Raw genomic sequence first — 15905 nt, 5'->3', positions numbered from 1 at the left:
GTCCAAAAAGTCTGGAAGATCCAGACAAAATCTGGAAGGTTGACATCACTGATCACCACAATAGTCTCAGGTATTTAAAGTGCATAGAATGTATGACTATGGATGAAGTAATAAGTGCTATTCCCTAGACTTGCAATATTACAATGTAGCGACCAAAAAAAAAGGGTCATCATCTATAAACTTCCATCCATCCAGTCTTTTCCAGACATTTTTCAAAATCGTCCAGACATTTCTGAAAAAACAGTTGACATCACTGTCTCTATCACTCATTGGCAACACATTTGTAATCATTTGGACACACCATTTTTCATACTTCTCCCAACTTTCGGTCAGCGATGTTCCCACCGAAACACTTTCGCTCACTGGGCCAAAAAGCGTTCTATAAATAATTAACTCGCTTTATCGTGATGTTTTTGTTGTATGTAAGATCCGTCGCTCGTCCGCTGTCTGATGTTCATCAATGGATCGTACCGAAAATGTGTCTTGGAAGATGTTTTTCTCGCTATCACTTACAAATGGCAGAGGCACATGATGGCAGCAGCGGTAGCTCATTATTGGTACCGTGATGTTGCTGCCAGTTATTTTCCGAAGGGGTGAAGTATTTATCTTTTGCTAAGCGGATTGGATGCTTTTACTGAAATTGACTTAGATTAGCGGCGTTTTATGTTCTCTTTCCGGCAAGCTTCTTACTAAAGGAAGAAAATGTGAATGGTAATTTTGATGTTCTTTTGATTTGTCATCACGGAGGACTACCATAAACCATCTTATCGGAAAGGTAAATAAAAGTACTGTTTCTTGTTACCTTTGTTCCAAATTTAACAGTTCAAATTAACGATGAATCCTTGCAAGTCACTGTTAGAATATGCTTTTACACTTAAAATTACGTTTCAATGTGTCAAATAGCTCAACATTTTTTAAAGGTTGTGGGATCGTCAAGTGCCTTTTTCAATATTTAAATCAAATAATTATAATTGGTAAAATATGTGCGTGCATAACTTAAAAACTCATACGCCATGATCAAATTTTATCAGCTTACTTTCAACATCTTTCTACATTCTTTAACATCATTATGTGGTGAGAGACGATTTTCCTGTTTTGGTTTCCTCACATAATCCTGGGTCAATAATCACTAATCATTTATTTTAATAATCTTTTCACCATCCCAAACGGATGCGAACGTTGATTGGATGATGTGGTGAAATTGGGAAAATCGTATTAAAGGAAAAACGAAAAAAAAGCGCAACATCATTCATCGAAAATCGACTGCAGAAATGGACCGAACGCTTCCCCCAGCACAGAATCAATGTGTTCTGTAATCGATGGAGTGGCGATGGGAAAACTTGAAAAATAACTTTGCTGTGTGGTAATTCGATTTATAAGTTTTCCATAGAACTGGAACGTTTATTTGTGTTCTGACAGCGGATTTGTTGTGGGCTAAATTATCTTTAAAACTACTTGAAAACTCTATCTTTTCTTTCCCGATAGCAATTGATTCTGTCCCCGTCTCTTGAGAAGTCAATTTTCTTAATTTTGTTAAGTGCTGCCTTCGAGTCGACAATCTTAAACCTAGTGAGGTTCGGAGTGCTGAGATGCTCGAAAATGGGAGTGTCTCGGAATGTGTAATCCAGCTTAGGATCCGGAACATATCCGGTCCTTTGGGCAAACGGAAATTTCCTCTCATCCAGGAAGGGCGGCGCCAGAGGTTTGCCGTAGGTTTCGATGACTTCTCCGCGCCGCCTCTCGTTGGCATCCTGTAGGATTCGACTTTTGACGTTCATCATCCTGGTGCCTCCTCGCAGCACCTGGGCGGTCGTGAAGCTAACTTCTCGCTGCAGATCCGGAGGGATGCGGAATCGATAGTTTTGAGGCAGCGGCAGGTCCGGTCGAATTTCTGGCCATTTAATTGGACTTCCTAGCAGACCAATGTAGCAGCCTGAGAGGCTCCACATCCGGATGGTGCGGTCGCTGCTGGACCTGAAAGATTAAGGGAACATTATATTTGTTGAATATTGTAATGCAGGAATTCAGTACAATTATTTGAATCGCTTTGAAACAACACTGGATGCTTTAAGTGTGAATATTCATAAAGTACATGTTGTTCAGTCATCAAGATAGTTTAAAAACTATGAACACTGTTTACCTACAGTTTTTCGTGGATGGTCTAGCACAACACGAGCGAGATCGGATCACATTTAAAAGTCATATAACGAGCCTAATATTTAGAAGGTATTTTTAAAGATCCAAATCGGGTAAAAAACCTTGTTTTCAATAGAAGCCTCTTTTTTTTACTTTTCGATATTTTTTTTTTAATATTTAGCAGTTTTGAAGTTAAGCTGATTGTAGAATCTAATTTTTTTTTTTATTTTCGTTCTGTTCGGTTATTGATGCAATTCAACGCTGAAGAGTCTAATTTTTGACACTGAGAACAGTATCAAAATGTGTTATTTTTCTTCACTGTATTTTTGCTTTCAAATGTACAGTCCACGATCTACTTGATCTTATATTTTCAGTAATTGGCATGGTCGGTGTCATACGATTATTCATTGAAATTTGCTTTAAATTTAAAATACCGTAATCCGAGATAATATTGATCACTTTTTGCAATATTTTTTGATAATTTTTCTATAAAGGGGAATGTGGCATGTTTCATATTTTTAATACCAGTACTGGACTCCTATGAACGTAAAACATGGTTGCAGAAATTCATTAGACTACTTTAAATTTGATTTAAAAATCGATTTCGTTTCTGTTTAGAATTTGATGCTTTGGGGTTACATTGATCAGTCTCTATTTTAGACGAACCAGCCAAAGGCTGAAAGTCTCTCTAATAAAGACAAAAAAAAGTCTCTATTCTGACGATTTTAACGAGTTTTCGTGGCCATAAAGGATACAAAACAACTTCATACTATTTACAGATAGTTTATGAATTATACCTTGCTTTTTAACGTTTTATTTTAGGCAAAAATTTAGGGGCAAAAATTAAAATAATCGTTAAATACTTTGAGCTACAAAATACAGATGAAATTTTACCCTCACACATTCCTCTAGGCCATCCCACAATTTCCATTTGATTTTGAAATTACATTTTAATTATCTGAAAAAAAAAAATCAAATACAAACCAAATTCTGCCTTTTTGATACTCAATAAATAGGCTTTTAAACGTAAAAAAACAGTTTTCAAAAATTCAAACTATAGACTGATGTATTGATGATAATGTGCAAAAATTTATTGTAGGTCAAAGTTACCCTTGTGATCAATGTTACCTCGTTTTACGGTACATGAAACTTAAACTGTATCGGTTCAACGTCCTAATCCCTGCGGAGAGGTTTTTCAAGAAAATCCGTCTGCATTCGGTAAGAAGTATTTTAGCACACAAAGTAATTCTCATGCTTTTCCGAATTCAATGCTTGTATCTCACAGATTTATAGTTCTTCTTATTCGTCTTAAGAAATGCCCCACTTCGTTGACTCCCCAGCAGTTGACTCCCACTCTTAGTAGTCCCGTTCTTCTATTCAATCTATTTGCCATTATGTGGAAATGAAACGCACTCTACGCCTCGAAACGTCGTCTCCCAACACGAAGTGATCTCAAATATTTCGAGTTGGCTGCAATTCAAACAAGATCTGCATATGTCTTCGAATCAGTAACCCTTTTTTATTGTTATACCTGTCTAATAGTGTTTTCGTTTATTAGCAGTGGCAACCTAGTTATCCACGAGTTTTGCCCTAACTGCTGTTTTTGTGTTCGTTTATTAATTCAGAAGTCCACTAGAATTGCCCGAGGTTTGAACCTCAAGCAGGCAGTTGCAACCCGTAAAATTTGTCAGTGTTGTGGGTAAGCATAAGGTTGACTATAGCAACCATATATTTGCATCGTCCCGGGTGACGATTCTGTTTGTTTATTCAGAGAAAGTTTTGCCCCGCGCCAGTGGAGAAAAACGAAAACGGCATAAGTAAGCATAGCTGCCACCACACAGCTAGCTGTGGAAGCTTAGCCACAGCCCGCAACCCGTGGCGTAGAGGAAAGCCTTCAAGTCTTCTAAGTCAGCGGGAATGAGATCGAATCCACGGCATACATAGGCATACATAGTACACTTTCTGTGGGTTGGTGGTTTTAGCATTTGTAATCTGCTAGCCATCATATCCTCGAAAGATGTACGCTTAGAGTTAAGAAAAAGGAATCTCTTCGAGGAAACATCAAGTTTCATTGAGATATATAAAAAGAAATAAAAAAAGTGGAAGAGGTTGTAATTAAACTACGACCGCTAAACGTAGAATTACGCAATTCTTTTCTTCAATAATAGAACTTATGGTGTTTTTTCCGAAATGACCAACATATGACAGTGTAAAAATGGCAATATATGACTGACAAATTTCAAACATAAAACAGAATTTAACCATGTGACATAAACTTATCACCAGAAATAATCTGAGCAAGCAGTCCATGTGACATAATCGGACCATGCAACACAATCTGAATATGCAATATAATCTCGACCATGTGACATAATCCGATCATGTGACACAATCCGATCATGCAACGTAATCGACCATGTGACAATCCGACCATGCAACACAATCGACCATGTGAAATAATCCGGTCATGCACCATGGATAATCAGACCAAGTGAACTAGTCCGTCCATGTAACATAATCCGACCATGTGACATAATCCGACCATGCAACATAATCAGACCATGTGACAATCCGACCATGCAACATAATTGGACTATGTTACATAATCGACCATGTGACATAAATCGACCATGTGACATAATCCGATCATGCAACATAATCGGACCATGCGACATAATCCGATCATGCAACATAATCGGACCATGTGACATAATCCAGTCATGCTACATATTCGGACCATGTGACATAATCCGGTCATGCTACATAATCCGACCATGTGACATAATCCGACCATGCAACATAATCAGACCATGTGACAATCCGACCATGCAACATAATCGGACTATGTTACATAATCGACCATGTGATATAATCCGATCATGCAACATAATCGGACCATATGACATAATCGGATCATTCAACATAATCGGACCATGCGACATAATCCGATCATGTGTAAATCGACCATGCAACATAATCAACTATGTGACATAATCGGATCATGCAACATAACCGGACCATGTGACATAATCCGGCCATGCAACATAATCGGACTATGTGACATAATCCGACCATGCGACATAATCCGATCATGCAACATTATCGGGCCATGTGACATAATCCGATCATGCATTAAATCGGACCATGTGACATAATCCGATCATGCTACATAATCGGACTATGTGACATAATCCAACCATGCAACATAATCGGACCATGTGACATAATCGTATCATGCAACATAACCGGACCATGTGACATAATCCGGCCATGCAACATATTCGAAATATGTGACATAAACCGAACATGCAACATAATCGACCATGTGACATAATCCGAACATGCAACATAATCGACCATGTGAAATAAATCGACCATGTGACATAATCCGATCATGCAACATAATCGGACCATGTGACATAATCGGGTCATGCAACATAATCGGAACATGTGACATAATCGTGTCATGCAACATAATCGACCATGTGACATAATCCGACCATGCAACATAATCCGGTCATGCAACATACTCGGACCGTGTGACATAATAGGATCATGCAACATAATCCGAACATGCAACATAATCGGACCATGTTACATAATTTGACCATGCAACATAATCGAACCATGTGACATAATCCGACCATGCAACATAATCGGACCATGTGACATAATTTGATTATGCAACATTATTCGACTATGTGAAAGAATTTGAAAAACAACGCCACTTGCGATGACCTGTAGGATCCACTGGACGCCTCCGCCGCTGGCTGTCAACGCTGCTGCCCGTCATCACTGCTGCCCGTCATCGCTGCTGCCCGTCATCGCTGCTAACCGTCAACGCTGCTCACTGGTCCACGGTTGCCACTGAACTACTGCAAATCGATATCTTAGTCGGATTACCACTGGTGGGGTCCACACTCAGATTGAAGCGCAGCAAACGTCTCTCAGTTCGAAGGCACCAAAGAGCCCTTTGTTTTATACCTTTCGCAGGTAGGGAAAAACAAAACCCATCAAAGCAGGCGTCGGTGATGACGTCATAATCCTTTAGATAGGATGTCCGTGAAATGGAAAGTTTTCGTGACGCGAGATCTGTTCGCAAATTTCAATTTGCCCCCCTATAGTGTTGCCGTAAAACGTAAATCTACGTCAAAAAACGTAATTACCTTCATCAAAGCATGGTAAACATCCATCCATGAAGGTCCTCTTCAGAGAAGAAAGGGTAAAGGAACAGTTTTTTTTTTAAAGAAACTGCGTGGCCCATTGAATGCTGCTGAACATGCCAAGTTGGCATTCCGTATACTAAATCAATTGGTAGTGTGGTAATACGCGACTAAATTGCACGCACACACAACGACAAAACTTGCTGCGGAAAGTACGGGAAGCCCAGAAACAACTTGGTCTGTAGTATGTCCCCCGGTCGAACCCCCCAACAAGCGTCGATAAAAAAAATTCTGTAGCAAAATAGGTAGTTTCTTTTTCTCACTAGTAGGGTAGATATTCTAGATTTCGACAGGAGCTAGTTTTCGACAATTTTTTAATGAAGGGCTTATTTTTCTATTAGAAGGGTCAACCTATCTATGTTCATATTTTTCTATTTTTGCTCTCCCACTTTAGTATGGGAGAGTGGGGAATCATGGGCCACTTTTTTACGATGTTCCATAACTTCTTTATTATAAAAGATAAAATGATTATAAAAAATGGTATGGTTTTCTATATTTTCAAGGTATCATAAGGTGTTTTTTAAAAATTTTTAAAAAGTTATTTTGCCCAAATTCTGACTTTTTGAAAAAAAAAGCAATATTTTTTGAATTTTGAAAAATGGTGGGGAATCGTGGGCCACCAAATCCAAATTGACCAAATAACATGCAAAGTTTATGAGTTGACCCAAAACTGTGATTTCCTAATTCATTTCGTTATTTTAAAGCAATTTCAGATGATGAAATGAAAAAGAGTGCTGTGTATGATCGCATAGATTCCGAAATCTGGCTCGCGAACGTTTTGGCAAAATTTCTTATATGGGATGGACAAAATATTTTTCATAACTCTTCATTTGGCATAAGAAAACTTTACAGATAGGTAAAACGTATTTTCAGTTCTGAATGTGTATAAAATCATAAAAATATAGGTGAATCAAGATGTGTGGCCCACGATTCCCCACAAGGTATGATTTGCAAATTGGTTGCGTTTGTGTGACTTATTGAAGTTTCATCAAAAATTCCTTTTCCATGTGAAAGATCATGACAAAACTAAGATCATAAGCGTATGAGCATATTTTTGTTATGCACTTTAGGTTCCCCATCGATGAAATTAGCGGGTGTTTTTTTAATTATGTAAGCAAATTTTTCTAACTTTTTTTAGCTTGATAAATAAAAGAAGCATATGATACGTATTTCAGTCAACAACATATAGGAACATATGCTCACGCAAAGCGACGACGATGACAATTGGTTTGAGATTTTTATCTCAACACACATCTGAGATATTAAAAGTGGCCCACGTTTCCCCATGGCCCACGATACCCCACTCTCCCCTATACGATGAATATAGAAATTCTTCTAAATAAATTGTTGAAAAGTAGTAAATTAATAACTTAATAGTAACATTCTAAATCACCTGTGAAATTCAATGCCATCGACCAAATAAGAATGATTTTGGATCATGAAAAAAACTCCCATTTTATTCGATTAACAGCAACATAAAGGAATCAATGGATGGATAAGGTTCTGAAATCAATCTTTTCGGTAATTTATTTTATATTTTTGCTAACATTTAATGAAATTTCAACTGTTTTTGAGCTGTCGAAAACTAGCGCCGAAAATTCACCTAAAAATCTATTTTTCGACACCCATCTTCTTGGGTATGTTTATACTGTTTCCATGGTGTAAAAAACGCCGTGAAGTAGACAAGCAAATATTCATACTCCTGAGCTAATAAAGGAGGTGGAAATATGCTTGTCGAAAACTAAAACTTTTTGTGTCGAAAACTAGACCAAGATGAAAAACTTTAGTCAATTAATTTATTTACATGGTTTTTCTGACAAAACAAGCAAAAACTGTCGAATTCTAGGTATTTTACCCTTTATACAAGACCAGAGAACAGACGTACAAGCTCGAGCAAAAAATCTTCAAAAAAGTGTGTAAAATTTAAATGTAGACATCCAAAAAACATGTTGAAAATTGACTTTAAACAGTGGCACCTATTGCACCGTTCAAAAGTTAATCAAATCAATCGAAATCAAATTTTCAAGTGTACAGTTTTCGAAAAGGCGTAATCGTACATATGAACTCATAATTAAACTAATGTCGCTGGAAATTTTACACAAGTTTCGTGGGCTAGCTTGTACGTCTGTTCTCTGTGATACAAGTGCGAATAATAATAACCTTCTATACGAGTGTTTTCATGATTCTCTGAAAATGAATATTTCTTGTTTCGATTATAGTCGTTTTACAATCTTTATGGCATTCGCGACTTTATCAACGGTGCAGTTGGCGGATTGTTATTGAAAAACTCATCCGGTACTACTGTGTTCGATGTTTACTCTTGGGCTCGAACTCGAGGACATCGGCTCAGGAGACAACAGACTTGCCAACTGAGCTTTATCGCAAGCACAGAAAATGAATATAATGTAGTATTTGATAAAGGTTTGAAAATACTTCAATGGAATATTCGTGGATTTAAAAACACTGAGAAGTTCGACACACCCAAAGACCTCTTAGATATGTACTCGAAGAATATCGACATAATTGTGATGGGCGACGTACAAATTCACTATAAATATATTCGATGCAATATTTTTCTGTCACGAGAAATCACATGAGGCATCGGCCGTATACACACGTAGCGATTTGAACGCTGACATCGAGAAAATAGAGGAGGTTGATGGTTTTCACTACATACGAATACTTATTCCCTTGGGTAAAAGCTCGTCACTTCTACACGCTGTATATCGTCCAGAGTATCATCGCATAGACAATGAATGAAACCATTTGCATGGATACAAGCGACGATAGTATGATCGTTACTACTCATTGTCAACCAGTTCCGATAAAAAAAAAACCAATCCCTGAGCAAAAGCATCGTCAACCACCAGCAGCTAAACACGGAATTTGCGGAAGCCGTAATGTCCTGGAACGAACGGGTCACCATGAACCACCCTAAGAGACGAAATGACCCAGAAGCAACATTGTGATGCTGCGCGCATTAACAGCTGAGATACGCGCCAAAATCATCGGCTTTTCCTCGGCCAAGAAGGGGTTTTCCGAATGGTCCAGCCAAAATCACCCCAAGGCTCGGCCTCTTTTCCCAGCCAACCACCATCAGAGACGGATCACGGTAACAAGTCAACATCCCACAAAACTTATTACTTAACGAAAAAATCATTTTTATAGCTGACAAATATAACGACATTCTAAATTGCGCCAAAAACAGTAACAGTGAAAACAAAGGTGAAAAGGAACTGCCTTGGATGACCTTCGACGTTTGGGAACTGATATCAACTAAAGACAAGATGAAAGCACTGTAAACGGAATCCTGCGGACGAACATTCAAAAGCTGCTCTGAAACGTACCTATTACTTTCGACTACTGCAAACGGAAATCCCGAAGCAATCCTGAAAATTCCTAAATAAAACCCTGGGTCGTAAGTTCAAAGACCACAACCTCATCACGCTCAAGTTTGGTTAAGAAGTACAAACCGACCCAGCCCAAGAATCGAACAGTATCAAGAGTACTTTTGCAACGTGGATACCGGCATCCGTGAGTCCGGCATCCTCAAGTCAGGAGATAGATCAAATGTATCAAACTACCGTCCAATCTCAACGCTCTCTGCCTTGAACAAAGTAATCGAAAAACTACTTGTCTTTCGAATAAATGAATATTTAACAAGATATGAACTTATAAGCCCATGCCAGTATGGTTTCAGAAAGGGATGCAGCACTCTAACCTCAACTACCGAACTTTTGGAGGTCGTGTACGATGACCTGGATAACCGTAGGTATGCTGGTGTCTTATTTTTGGACCTGAGAGAAGCGTTTGACACCATTAATCTTGCCTTGCTGTTACAGTAATTGGAATGGTATGGATTAGATGGACAACTCCTTGGGTAATCGAAAGCTACTTAACAGCTCGACAACAATTTGTTTTCTTAAAAGAAGCCTCAAATACTAAAAGATTCATTTCAACGGGAGTATCACAGGGAAAAAGCTTGGGTCCGCTGTTTTTCGCGGTATTCATCAGCTATATCTCCCCATTCGAAGCGCACAGGGGGCTTCGACACAAGGTGATGGTCTATCCTGCATGATGTTCAACGTGGCGCTAGAAGGTGTTATTCAACGAGTGGTGGGCAAAATGCGGGGCAAGATTTTCAACAGATCCAGTCAACTTATCTGCTTTGCCGATGACATTGATACAGTCGGCAGATCAACTGCGGCGATGGAAAAGATCTACCGCAAACTGAAACGCGAAGCAGGAAGGATTGGGTTGATGGTTAATACGTCCATGCCGAAGTACATGCTGGCCTGCGAATCCGAGACCGACCGAACCCGCTTGTCCAGCAATAACATGGTCACAGTCAACGGCGACGAGCTGGAGATAGTCAAAGACTTTGTCTATCTCAGCTCACTGGTGACCGCAGATAATGACACAAGCCGTGAGATCCGGCGGCAAATTATCAGCGGAAGTCGTGTCTACTATGGCCTCCACAAGCAACTGCGGTCGAGAAGAAGCACTCGCACGAAGTGTAACCTGTATATGACGCTTATTAGACCGGTTGTTCTCTGCGGGCACGAGACATGGATATTGCTCGAGGAGGACCTGCATACACTCGGAGTATTCGAGCGACGAGTGTTAAGAACCATCTTTGGCGGCGTACAGGAGAACGGAGTGTGGAGGCGAAGGATGAACCACGAGCTCGCGCGGCTCTACGGCGAACCCAGTATCCAGAAGGTGGTGAAGGCTGGCCGGATGCGCTGTTCGGTACATGTTGCAAGAATGCCGGACGACTCTCCTGCAAAACAGGTATTCGCTACAAATCCGGTAGGAACAAGACGAGCGGGGGCACAACGAGCGAGGTGGTAAGACCAAGTGGAGCGTGATCTGGCGAACGTGGGGTGCCCGAGAAATTGGAGAACGGTTGGCATGGACCGAGTGAATTAAAGGAATTATGTTCGTCAAGTTATGTCGTGAGACGGTATACTATGTAAAATAAATTCGGTGGAAGGGATACTTGTTCCAAAAAACTGCCGTATATCAGTGTACTATTTTGATCAGTCCAGAAGTTTAAGACCTAATAAATGACACACAGATTTACGTCTGTGAGTCGTTTGCATCGACTAAGCTTTTGAAAACAGATCGTCATTACATATAACTAAGCTAAATTTTTTTAATTCGATTCTTTTTTTCATTTGTTGAATCAATTGAAAGAGAATATATTTCAATATACGTCCTTCCGACATGTTAAGTCGCTTGATTTTCGATTTGACAGAACCAGAAAAAACTGGCACACGCGATTTGTATGGGAAACGTCAAGTTGCCAGGGGATTGATAAAAAGCGACTTTCAATCGTAATGTCTCTGGATAGGTGAAGATTGGACCTCCCAGTTGTCGTGAGTAACACTCAAGGATCATAGTGAGTGAGTATTCGCGATGCCAGGTAAATGTTTGACGTTTTGTAGTTAGGAAAAAAGGTAAACAAAAGGGTGTAAATTTTCGATTAATTTAAAACTAATTTTACTAAGGCTTTTTACTTCAGAGCAACTTCTAGGTCTTCTTCTACTGTTTTAAATATTTTTTGAAAAAATATTGATAGCTACTAAGCGATAAGTTGAGTTTCAAAAACGGGTGTTTTTCTTGCGATTGAAAACACACCTCAGTATTATAAAAGTTTTTGAATGAAAAAGTGATATTTTCACAAAAACATTCATTCAAAAAAAATTGTTGGAGATATTTGTAAGCTAAATTTACGAAATTTCTGTTTTGGAAAGCATTCTAACAAGGAAAAACCTGGTTGAAAAAACTGAAAATGTATGAACGGCAATCAAGATCAATGATCCCAGGTGGATTTTAAGGCGTAGGGACCTTATCGAAGTTCATTATTTTTATTTAGTGAGATTTTGATTAGGCTAATCTCTACAACAACAGAACCCCAATCTTCGGTTTGGTCAGTATGTTGGTAGGTAGCACGCACAGCATAGGAATACACAAGAAATACTTACGAAAGCAAAATTTTGGTGGCTTCAATATACTCCAAATCGGTGATACAGTTCCGGTGCGCCTGGTACGAACTCAAAAGCCACGGTTTCGGTTGTTTGGCTACCGATCGCTTTGCACGACCTGGTACGATATCATCCAGCAGAAACGAGAACATCAAGCGCATAGCGGGCTTATTGACCGGCTCATACTTTCCCTCGGGGATTCTAGATATAAAAATGAAGTCAATTTCAGATTTTGTCAAAATTCTGTGGTGAAAAACTCACAGGTAATCTTGCAAAAGCCATATTTTAATGTACCCCAGATACGTCCCAGTGAAGAGAAATTGATTTTTAGAGTCGGTAGTCATGGTTATAACGCGATCTCCAGCCATGTGGACAGCATTAAATTGTCCAATGTAACCACCGTCCAGATGATGAGAATAAACCTGAATCACTCCGGTATCCAGTGATGCCAGCAACGTCCCATAATCGGGGTGCATAGGTCTCGATTGCAGGAACAGCAAATCGTGGATGGTGAGCTGCCGGAGCTCTTCCGCACGTTTTGGTAGAAATATTCTAGAAAGTCGTCGCTGCTTCCAGTGTTCGTGTGGTTGGAAAATGGAAACCCTTGCTGGTCTGATGTTTGACGGAGTGCCTTTTTTGCGTCGAAAATTGATAGGGATTTTGATCAGTGGCTTGGCAGCATCGAACCTTCGATACGGTTGACCTGTTTCCATCATCCAGAATATGAGCTCACCGGTGTAGCTGCAGGTGGCCATAGCATGGGGATGTTGATGAGTCATTGAGGCACATAAAATATCGTCCGAGTGAAGATGCATCCACTTGACCCCGGCCGAGAAGTCTATGCTGTGAGTTCCGATTGGATACTCTACGATCACATGGTTCCAACCCATTGCCAATATGCTAGTGGGGCCCCAAAAAACTTCTGTTACCTCACAGTCTGTCTCCAGAAGCAGAGAAACCATCAGGGAACCACTGTTGAAGTTCCAAATTTTCATCGTTCCATCTCGTGCTCCAGTGAGCAAAAGTTGCAACTTAGGGTCGAAACAAGCGCAAGTAATTTGGACCGTTTCTACCAGTCCGTTTATAACTCTCGTATGCGCTTCCTGGATTATGGTGAGCTTCCGGTTGACGGTATGATCCCAAACGATGATAAAACTATCGATACCGCAACTGACCACCACTTTGAACAGAGTATTGTACAGAAGCACTGAAATCGGTAGCGTGTGACTGTCTCCATCAGTAACCTCAAGTGGAATTTTGGGACAACAGATAGCTCCAAGAACCTTGTTTGCTCCAACGAGTAGTTCCCGATTACGGTCACTGTAACAGGCACATGCTGGAATAGTTTTGTACAAATTCGCTGAAAACTGACCGTACGACTGAATCAACACTCTATTGTGGACATCCCAAATCTTGACAATTTTTTTCGTATCCATACTGTAAAGCTTCTGAGCTTCATCTTGTAAAAAGAGAAAAGAAACTCCTGCATTATGTCCGGAAAGGGTAACATTACACTTTTCCGGTCTCCGAACATCCCAAAGTCGAAGGCGGCCATCAGGACCCCCGGTAGCCAAAAAATCTTTTGAGTTCTCGAATGCAAAGCAGGTTACTCCTTTGGTCACTTTAAATTCCGTTCGTTTATCCATTTTTATGGTATGCTGAATGACCAAAGACTTTTGCATTTCTTTCCTCTTGTATTGCTGAACTAGTGGATCATTCTCTGAACAGGCCAAAAAACTGTTCGTCACCTCTACAAACTCGATCTGTCGCACAATGTCCGGCAGCAATCGACCATAATCTACGCACTGCATCTGAGGACAGAGGCCTTTCATAAGATCTTGAAAGCTAATTCGAGTGATTGTTGATCCGGCATCAAATTTGAAAGGTTCTTTTCTTTCCGGATAAAACTCTATGATTCTTATATGTCCAATATAGTCCCCAAATATGAGTTTACTCCTGGATGTTGGAGAAAAGTGGTAACAAAGAGCGTTTATGGCATGCGGAATCCTGTTGATAAGAGTCTTCAAAGTAAATCCCGAAGCAATAATGTCGTAGAATCGAAGCTCGCACTCCAAACAGGCGGCGCAAAAGTAATTCTGATCTGGCATTACAGCCGTATCCAAAAGCACTGCTTTGGCTCGCTTCAAGTCGACTGCAAATGGAAACTATTGAATATGTTTGTTACTTTGAAAATGTAGTTATTACCGCTGAAGGCCTTCCCTAGCTTCTCAAACTTCCAATCCCGTTTCCAAAAGGTGATGACAGCTTCCCGGGTTGAAGTGACCCAGCAACCTTGAGACCAATTAACTGTGCCATCCTGGAAAACTACCAAAAATTAGCCCCAATCACACCCTTGCAACAAACTCACCATACATAAGAAACCACAGGTGAAAATTCGATCTTCATCACAGGATAGGTTTGCCTTCCCAACTTCAACGTCATATCCCCCGAAATGGGAAGATCCAGCGATTCCTGTACCGCCAATGGATCATCGTTCTGAAAGCCCAGAATCAGATAGCTGATCAGTTCATCCCACTGGCAGTAGTTGTCCTGGTCGGTGTTGATTTTCATAAAAAGCGTTTCGAATTCATCGTCACTGAACTGGATTCCGGCCAGGTCGAAAAGTTCCTGCCGTAGTTCTTCCGGCAGAAGCCGCTTCTTTTCGATGAACAGCCGATGCAGCTGATCGACATGATCCTGGTTCAGAAAACGGTGCAACAGTTGGGTGTTGGGTTTTTGGTCCAGTTCCGGGAAATCCATTTTGTGGTAAATATTTTTATTATGGTTATTATGGGTTCCACTGGACGTTACACTAATTCCCAAACTTTTTTAAGGTTGCTTAGTTTTTTAGCAATGTTGAATAGGTGATGGAAGCGCTACCGAATTTGGGTGGTAGTTTTGAATTAGTTCAAGTTGGATGCAGATTAAATTTTATCCTACTTTGTTATGACACGTCCTACGGGTTTTTCTTAACACATTACGGACGAAACACGAGATACCTCGTTATTAGTTTGCTGCGAATGTGCTACCTGTATATTTACCTAAGCGTTTCTCAAATTTTATTAGTTAATCATGAAACTATATTCTACCCAATTAAACACAACCCTTTCAGTAGCTCAAAGATACAAAATTTGGAGAATTTGATTCATTGAATTCTGAGGTATAAAATGCCGAATATCAGTGTATTTCGGCTTCAATTTCTTCGCGGTCCCTAATGTGTTAAGAAGAAAAAGAATAACTTTTCGGTTCCATCGCCCATTTATGAACCAAGGTTGCCGAAATCACATAAAAATTTGTAATTTCACAGAATTTTAAGCAAATTTTCATCACAGAATCTGTGTCACAGAACACAGAATTTTGAAAAATTCACAGATTTCACAGAATTTTTGAATTTGGAATGGATTTCCTAAATTGTGATTTTTTAGCCAATAGAAAATTTAGAAATTTTTACTTTGAATTAATAACGTATGATAAGCTATGTAATTTAAATTGATTTCGCTAAATTGAAGTATTAAAAAGACCAAACTTATCATGAATTTTCTATGAAATTAAAGGA

General features: G+C 39.7%; 1 protein-coding gene across 1 annotated transcript; it reads right to left on the bottom strand.

Annotated features, from left to right (window-relative positions):
* Positions 1–1414: 1414 nt before the first annotated feature.
* On the bottom strand, positions 1415–15147 carry LOC129754688 (WD repeat-containing protein on Y chromosome). Its single transcript, XM_055750889.1, has 5 exons — positions 14723–15147; positions 14555–14666; positions 12611–14501; positions 12350–12550; positions 1415–1974 (listed from the first exon to the last, which is right to left on the bottom strand). Exons 1-5 carry the CDS (start codon positions 15107–15109, stop codon positions 1452–1454), a joined length of 3114 nt encoding a protein of 1037 aa, XP_055606864.1. The 5' UTR covers positions 15110–15147; the 3' UTR covers positions 1415–1451.
* Between the last annotated feature and the right edge of the window lie 758 nt (positions 15148–15905).

Source organism: Uranotaenia lowii, chromosome 3, assembly GCF_029784155.1.
Source record: "Uranotaenia lowii strain MFRU-FL chromosome 3, ASM2978415v1, whole genome shotgun sequence".
Taxonomy (NCBI): domain Eukaryota; kingdom Metazoa; phylum Arthropoda; class Insecta; order Diptera; family Culicidae; genus Uranotaenia; species Uranotaenia lowii.
Note: the sequence above shows the minus strand (reverse complement) of the source record. Positions and strands in the feature narration are given on the sequence as shown.